At 53.7% G+C, this 8925-nt stretch overlaps 1 protein-coding gene across 1 annotated transcript in view; it reads right to left on the bottom strand.

Moving 5' to 3' along the window:
- Positions 1–322: 322 nt before the first annotated feature.
- Positions 323–8925, bottom strand: part of ubap2l (ubiquitin associated protein 2-like) — a 34546-nt gene continuing 25943 nt past the window's right edge. Inside the window, exons 13-17 of the mRNA XM_080184900.1 lie at positions 7805–8022; positions 6625–6723; positions 4993–5076; positions 2689–2877; positions 323–454 (exon numbers count right to left, since the gene is read on the bottom strand). Coding sequence (XP_080041026.1) covers positions 356–454; positions 2689–2877; positions 4993–5076; positions 6625–6723; positions 7805–8022 — 689 coding nt within the window. The 3' untranslated portion in view covers positions 323–355. The remainder of the gene's footprint in view (positions 455–2688; positions 2878–4992; positions 5077–6624; positions 6724–7804; positions 8023–8925) is intronic.

Below are 8925 nucleotides of genomic sequence, written 5' to 3'. Positions count from 1 at the left end.
TGTTTCTTTTTCTCTCTCTGTCTTTCAGACATCGCTATCGTAAGTTCGCACGGATGTTCTTGTCTCGTTTCGAAGGTGTGTGCGTCTGTGTGTGTGTGTCTGTGTCTGTGTGTGTGTGTGTGTGTCTGGAGGGGGAGAGGGGAGAAAATATTTCTCTTTCGCCTTGTCGAAGCGGGTATGTGTTGGGTGGGTGGGTGGGTGTTGGATAGGGCTGAGGGAGGGGGGAGAGGCGGGGGGGGTTGGGGTGGGGGAGATGACGGTCCAGTGACGACGGTTCCCCCCCCCCCACCTCTTCCTCCGCTCCCCCCCCCCCCACCCCACCCCACCCCAACCTCTCCCTCTTTCAGCCCAGTTCTCAGTTGGGACCCCAATAGCCCGAGCTGTTGTAGGCAGACTTGTTCCCCTGGGACTTCTGCTGGATGCTGCTCGACTGAGCTCTCTGTCCCGTTCCGCTCTGCGGGGGTTGGGGGGAGTGGAAGGAAGGAGAGGAGAGGAGAGGGAGACAAAAAAAAAAACAAAGTTAATTCGCTGTTTCCCACCTGCCCCCTGAAACATTTCCCGACCGGCTTTCTTGACAACACGAGACGTCTGCCAGCCATCCCCCCCCCGACACGGCAGCGACGCACCCCGGACATTCTCTCTCCCACCTTCTTCCGTCGGGAAAAAGCCCGAGGTCCCGTACCGACCGACTCAAGAACGGCTTCTTCCCTGCTGCTGTCAGACTTTTGAATGGACCTACCTCGCATTAAGCTGATCTTTCTCTACACCCTCGCTGTGACTGTAACACTACATTCTGCACCCTCTCCTTTCCTTCTCTATGAACGGTATGCTTGTCTGTATAGCGCGCAAGAAACAATACTTTTCACTGTATCCCAATACACGTGACAATAATAAATCAAATCTATGTACTCTATGAATGGTATGCTTTGTCTGTCTAGCGCGCAAGAAACAATACTTTTCACTGTATCCCAATACACGTGACAATAATAAATCAAATCTATGTACTCTATGAATGGTATGCTTTGTCTGTCTAGCGCGCAAGAAACAATACTTTTCACTGTATCCCAATACACGTGACAATAATAAATCTAATCTATTGGTCCCACGCGGGGAGGGGGCGGCGGACTGGTTGAAGGGAGGACTCTTTCCCCATTGGCTGAAAGCCTGAGCTGCCCAGCCTTGGTTCAAAGCAGGCACTGGCCAAGACACCTCCATGGGGTGGGGGGGGAAGGACCCAGGGAGAACTTAAGCGGCCACCAAACCACCCCCAAGCTTCCACGTGAGATCTTCTGTACCCACCCCTGGGGGCACTTGGTTGTTGTTGGCCTTTCCGCGGCTTGGCGTTTCGGCCTACCGGAGTTCATTCAGCCTGCGGCCAAAGGCCTCAATCCTGCCAATCCAATTGCCTTCTGGATCCCTAAGCAACTCATTCCAACTGCGTCCCCAAACCGCTCCCCGCTCCCCCCACCCCCCCCCCCCCCCCCCCCCCCACCCCCGGCCAATTAAATAACAAAAAACTAGGGGCAGGAAGAGGCCATCTGGCCCCCAGCCCACTCCGCCATTCAATACCATCAGGGCTGATCTCTTCGTGGGGTCAGTTCCACTCACCATAATCCTTAATTCCTGTTCCTGTGTGTGTTGTTGGAGACAAGCCCAGCTTGTCCATGCCGCCCCCTTTTTTAAAACCCCTAAGCGAATCCAATTGCCCGCATTTGGCCCGTATCCCTCTGTACCCTTCGTACCCATGTAACTATCCAAATGCTTTTTAAAAGACAAAACTGTACCCACCTCTACTGCTGCCTCTGGCAGCTCGTTCCAGACACTCACCACCCTCTGTGTGAAAAAATTGCCCCTCTGGACCCTTTTGTATCTCTCCCCTCTCACCTTAAACCTATTCCTTAAATATCACGGCTGATATTTTTCTCATCCCCCCGTTCTCCTGCCTTCTCCCCCCGATCCCCTTATTAATCAGGAACCTATCTATCTCTGTCTTAAAGACACTCAGTGACCCTGGCCTCCTCTGTGGCAAAGAGTTCCACAGATTCCCCACTCTCTGGCTGAAGAAATTCCTCCTCATCTCTGTTTTAAAGGATCGTCCCTTTAGCCTGAGGTTGTGCCCTCTCTGGTTCTAGTTTTTCCTACTAGTGGAAACATCCTCTCCACGTCCACTCTACCCAGGGCCTCGCAGTATCCTGTAAGTTTCAATAAGATCCCCGCCCCCCTCATCCTTCTAAACTCCAACGAGTACAGACCCAGAGTCCTCAACCCGTTCCTCATCCGACAAGCTCTTCATTCCAGGGGTCATTCTTGTGTGAACCTCCTCTGGACCCTTTCCAAGGCCCGGCACATCCTTCCATAGACCAAAACTGCTCCCAATGCTCCAAATGGGGTCTGACCAGAGCCTGATACAGCCTCAGAAGTCCATCCCTGCTCTTGTATACATAAGAAATAGGAGTAGCCCTTCGAGCCTGCCCCACCATTCAATAAGATCATGGCTGATCTGAAGTGGATCAGTTCCACTTTCCCGCTCTCTCCCCATAACCCTTAATCCCCCTTGTCTATCAGAAACCTATCTACCCGTGACTTAAATATATTCAGCGAGGCAGCCCCCACCACTTCAGCGGGCAGAGAATTTATTCCACCACCCCCCCCCCCGCCAGTGGAAACCCTGAGTCCTGATGTCCGTACCTGTCCGTCCTGTTGGAGATGCAGGATTTGCGAGTGCATCTGTTGCTGGTGAGGCGCCAGAATGTGCATGAAGGGCGGGGGATAGCCGGCCGCAGTGGCGGGGTTGACGGGTCCGGCACTGCCCAGGGCCGAGGGCAGGTTGAACGAGGCGGCTGGAGTGCCCGTGTGAAAGCCTTGCTTCTCGAAAGACTGGCACGGGAGAAACGCAAATGGGGTTTTTGTTTTGAGAGGGAGAGAGAGAGAGAGAGAGAGAGAGAGAGAGAGACAGGAATATCAGTTAGACCCCTCCACAGCTCCCCCCCCACCTCGAATCCGATCGCCCTCACTCCTTTCTCACACAGAGTGGTCACTCTCGCCCCTCCTCCGTGCCCCCAACTCTGCCCCGCTCCCCGCCAGGCCCCGCTCTACAGGGGGGAATATTGGACCCCTTCACCCTGCCGGGGGAATGTTCGAGGCCCCGCTCCGCCTGGGGGGGGGGGGGGGGGGGGTTATTTAACACCCCACTCCATGGGGGGGGCAGTATTCGAGGACTATTTTATTCACTTATGCGATGTGGGCGTCTCTGGCTGGGCCCCAGCGTTCATCGCCCATCCCAAATTGCCCCTCTGGAAGGTGCTGGGTGAGCCACCAACCTGAACCCGCTGTGTACCCATGGTAAATTGCCCCCACTGGTGTCCCAAGGTCTGTAGGTTAGGTGGGCCGGCCATGCTAAATGCGTGGGGTCACAGGGGAGGGCCTGGGGTGAAGGTGCTCCGTCAGAGAGTCAATGCAGGGACGAATGGCCTCTTCTGCACCTTAGGGATTCTACCACTGACTACAGGTACACCCACAGTGCTGTTAGGGAGGGAGTTCCGGGATTGTTATTGGACATCAGTCAGTCCCTGTGTGTGGGGTAGGTACACCCACAGTGCTGTTAGGGAGGGAGTTCCGGGATTGTTATTGGACATCAGTCAGTCCCCGTGTGTGGGGTAGGTACACCCACAGTGCTGTTAGGGAGGGGGTTCCAGAATTGTTATTGGACATCAGTCAGTCCCCGTGTGGGGTAGGTACACCCACAGCGCTGTTAGGGAGGGAGTTCCGGGATTCTGACCCCAGTCGGGATGGCGAGTGGCTCGGAGAGGGGAACTTGCAAGCAAGGGTGTTCCCCATGTGTCTGCTGCCCCCTCCTTGTCCTTCTAGATGGTAGAGGTGGCGGGTTTGGAAGGTGCTGTCGAAGGAGCCTTGGTGAGTCGCTGTGGGGCATCTTGTAGATGGTACACACAGCTGTGTCGGTGGTGGAGGGAGTGAGTGTTTGTGGTTAGCGTGTCGATCCAGCGGGGCTGCTTTGTCCTGGATGGTGTCGAGCTTCTCGAGTGTTGTTGGGAGCTGCACTCATCCAGGCAAGTGGAGATTGTTGTTGGAGCCGCACTCATCCAGGGCAAGTGGAGATTGTTGTTGGAGTCGCACTCATCCAGGCAAGTGGAGATTGTTGTTGGAGCCGCACTCATCCAGGCAAGTGGAGATTGTTCCATCACACTCCTGACTTGGGTCCTTGTAGATGGTGGACAGGCTTTGGGGAGTTAACCGCTGGTTAAATTCCCTCCCCCACAGTATTGTGGATGCGTGGATAGCACAGTGGATCACTGCTGCCTCAAAGCGCCAGGGACACGGGTTCGATTCCCGGCTCGGGTCACTGTGCAGAGTCTGCACATTCTCCCCATGTCTGTGTGGGTTTCCTCCAGATGCTCCAGTTTTCTGCTGTACAAACGTGTGGGTTGGGTGAATTGGCCGTGCTAAATTGCCCCTTAGTGTCCAAAGATGTGCAGGTTAGGTGAATTGGCCACAGTGACTGCGTGGGGTTACAGACAGTGTGCCTGGGTGACATGCTGTCAGAGAGTCTGTGCAGACGTGATGGGCCGAATGGCCTCTTCTGCACTGTAGGAATTCTACAATTGACACTTAGGGTCTCTGAGGAAATGAAGCGATACAGGGAATGGGTTGGGGGCAATGGAGTTTAGACGCAATCAGCCAGGGTGTATTGAATGATGGGATAGGTTTGATAGGCTGAATGGCCCACTCTTACTCCAGTTGAAGTCCTCTGCACAGTGGTGAAACACCAGTTAAATCAGCTTTGGTTACAGGGGGATTATGATCTGGAGACTCTGACCACTCCTCCCTCTAGCGACCCACCAAGGCGCTCCCGTGTGTGCCTGGTTTTATCTCAGGCGCGCTGTCAGCTGCGGGATTTTGCTGACAGGCATTCGCGGGCCGGGGCGGGGGGTCGGATAGCCCGGGGGCTCGACTCCCGAACGGTGGCGGACTCACCTGCTGGGTTTTGCTGTACACAGATCCTGAGATGTCCGGGACCCCCGTGTTGCTTGAGGTCACTGACACGCCAGCTAAAAGGCCAAAAACATGAAAACAAAGTGCTGTGAATAACTCACACTAGCTGAGGTGTGTGGGGTGGGGGGTCCACAGAAGATGCAAAGCAAACAAAATGAGAGGGGTTTACAAACAGCAATAGCTGTCCGGGTGCATGAATGTGTGGGTTCGGTGGATTGGCCATGCTAAATTGTCCCTTAGTGTCCAAAGATGTGCAGGTTAGGTGGATTGGCCATGTTAAATTGTCTCTCAGTGTCCAAAGATGTGTAGGTTAGGTGGATTGGCCATGCTAAATTGTCCCTTAGTGTCCAAAGATGTGTAGGTTAGGGTGGATTGGCCATGTTAAATTGTCCCTCAGTGTCCAAAGATGTGCAGGTTAGGGTGGATTGGCCATGCTAAATTGTCCCTTAGTGTCCAAAGATGTGCAGGTTAGGGTGGATTGGCCATGTTAAATTGTCCCTCAGTGTCCAAAGATGTGCAGGTTAGGTGGATTGGCCATGCTAAATTGTTCCTTAGTGTCCAAAGATGTGTAGGTTAGGTGGATTGGCCGTGCTAAATTGCCCCTTATTGTCAGGGAGATTAACATGGGGTTAGGGCCTGGGTGGGATTGTGGTCAGTGCAGACGCTATGGGCTGAATGGCCTCTTTCTGCACCGTAAGATTCTGTGATTCACACCTTTCCAGTACCTACCTACACAACTGTAGGGTCATCATTGGACATGTAGTTTCTGATACTTAGTGAATTGAGATTTCACCGTCTGCCGCGGTGGGATTCGAACCCGGGTCCCCCAGAACTTTAAAAGGTGAAGGCAGGATGCCGGAATCAGGGACAAAAACTGGAAAATCTCAGCGGGGTGTGACAGTGCCTGCGGAGAGAGGATCGAGCCAACGTTTCGAGTCTGCGTGACCCTTCGTCAGGGCAGCTGGAATCCAAAACTCCAACACTAAGTGCTAGTACGGAGACCAGAGCTCCGGCGAAGGGTCACCCGGACTCGAAACGCTGCCTCTATTCTCTCTCCACCGACGCCGTCAGACCTGCTGAGATTTTCCAGCGTTTTCTGTCGTTTCCCCAGAGGTCACTGGAAAACCAGCCCCGTTTTTTTAATGGGACATTTTTTAATGCCCTTCAACGGACATGGGCGTCGCTGGCTGGGTCTTGTATTTATTACCCATCCCTAGTTGCCCCCTGGAGGGGCAGTTGAGAGTCAACCACATTGCTGTGTGGCTCTGGGAGTCACAAGTAGGCCAGACCGGGGTAAGGACGGCAGATTTCCTTCCCTAAAAGGGAACTGGATGGGTTTTCCCGACACTGGGTCATCAGTAGATTCTTAATCCCAGATATTTTTTATTGAATTGGAATTCCACCGTCTTGCCGTGGCGGGATTCGAACCCGGGTCCCCCAGAACGTTAGCTGGAGTTTCTGGATTAATAGTCTAGCCACTAGGCCATCGTCTGGCACCCATTCAACCCCCTGGACTTTAACCAGGGTGGGGTCGCTGATTAGAGGATGCACGGAAGGGTTATGGGGTGGTGGTGGTGGAGGAGGGGAGAGGCCGGCAGCCATCACTCACTTACCGGTGCTGTATCCGTGTGTCCCGTAGCCACTCGCCTGCTGGAAGGCGGTGGCTGGCGCATTAACGTTGACGCCGTGTTGCTTTGACGATGTCGGGGGAACCTGGGTGGGGGGCGGGGAGGCAAAAGGGAACCGGTCAAACAAAACTGGCACAGAGCTACCCCTCCCGACGCCAGGCAAAACACCCAGGTGGCACATACACCAATGGGTGTTAGAGGACACACAGACAGACTCACACACAGACAGACTCACACACAGACAGACTCACACACAGACAGACTCACACACAGACAGACTCACACACAGACAGACTCACACACAGACAGACTCACACACAGACAGACTCACACACAGACAGACTCACACACAGACAGACTCACACACAGACAGACTCACACACAGACAGACTCACACACAGACAGACTCACACACAGACAGACTCACACACAGACAGACTCACACACAGACAGACTCACACACAGACAGACTCACACACAGACAGACTCACACACAGACAGACTCACACACAGAGACTCACACACAGACAGACTCACACACAGACAGACTCACACACAGACAGACTCACACACAGACAGACTCACACACAGACAGACTCACACACAGACAGACTCACACACAGACAGACTCACACACAGACAGACTCACACACAGACAGACTCACACACAGACAGACTCACACACAGACAGACTCACACACAGACAGACTCACACACAGACAGACTCACACACAGACAGACTCACACACAGACAGACACACACACAGACAGACACACACACAGACAGACACACACACAGACAGACACACACACAGACAGACACACACACACCTGGGTAAAATTTGGCCACGATCGGCTGGGTCGAACCCCCTCCTCTGTCTCTGCACCTGTATTCTAAAGGGGAAGAGGCGCTCTCGAGGGGGAGGGGAAGAGGCGCTTCCCTGCTGCTGTCAGACTTTTGAATGGACCTACCTCGTATTAAGTTGATCTTTCTCTACACCCTCGCTGTGACTGTAACACTACATTCTGCACCCTGTCCTTTCCTTCTCTATGAACAGTATGCTTTGTCTGTATAGCGCGCAAGAAACAATACTTTTCACTGTATCCCAATACATGTGACAATAATAAATCAAATCTATGTACTCTATGAACGGTATGATACTCACAGCGAACATGGCTGGGCCGTACTGGAAGGTGCTGGGGAGCCCGGGGACACCTGTGTAATATGGCAGGCTGGTGTAGCTGTAGCCTGGCGGTAACGCGGGGTTCAGGAACGTCTGCTGGGTGGTGTGGTGGGTCTGCGTCTGGTTCTGCTGAGGTTGGGCTAGAGTGGTGGCCGGGGCTGGAGAAGAGGCATCCCCTCGGCCAAACTTGGTGAGGTCCCCTGCAGAGAGAGAGAGAGAGAGAGAGAGAGAGAGAGAGAGGGAGAGAGAGACAGAGACACAGACACAGAGAGGGAGAGAGAGACAGAGACAGAGACACAGAGAGGGAGAGAGAGACAGAGACACAGAGAGGGAGAGAGAGACAGAGACAGAGACACAGAGAGGGAGAGAGAGACAGAGACACAGAGAGGGAGAGAGAGACAGAGACAGAGACAGAGACACAGAGAGGGAGAGAGAGACAGAGACACAGAGAGGGAGAGAGAGACAGAGACAGAGACACAGAGAGGGAGAGAGAGAGAGACAGAGACACAGACAGAGAGAGAGACAGAGACACAGACAGAGAGAGAGACAGAGACACAGAGAGGGAGAGAGACAGAGACACAGGGAGAGAGACAGAGACAGAGACACAGAGAGGGAGAGAGACAGAGACAGAGACACAGAGAGGGAGAGAGAGACAGAGACAGAGAGACAGAGAGGGAGAGAGAGACAGAGACAGAGACACAGAGAGGGAGAGAGAGACCGAGACAGAGACACAGAGAGGGAGAGAGAGAGAGACAGAGACACAGACAGAGAGAGAGACAGAGACACAGAGAGGGAGAGAGAGAGAGACAGAGACACAGAGAGGGAGAGGGAGAGAGACAGAGACACAGAGAGGGAGAGAGACAGAGACAGAGACACAGAGAGGGAGAGAGAGACAGAGACACAGAGAGGGAGAGAGAGAGAGACAGAGACACAGACAGAGAGAGAGACAGAGACACAGACAGAGAGAGAGACAGAGACACAGACAGAGAGAGAGAGAGAGACAGAGACACAGAGAGGGAGAGAGAGAGAGAGACACAGAGAGGGAGAGAGAGAGAGACAGAGACACAGAGAGGGAGAGAGAGAGAGACAGAGACACAGAGAGG

The sequence above is a fragment of the Carcharhinus amblyrhynchos genome, unplaced genomic scaffold (assembly GCF_965287045.1).
Source record: "Carcharhinus amblyrhynchos unplaced genomic scaffold, sCarAmb.v2.hapA chromosome_1011, whole genome shotgun sequence".
Taxonomy (NCBI): Eukaryota; Metazoa; Chordata; class Chondrichthyes; order Carcharhiniformes; family Carcharhinidae; genus Carcharhinus; species Carcharhinus amblyrhynchos.
This window is presented reverse-complemented; position numbering and strand designations above follow the sequence as displayed.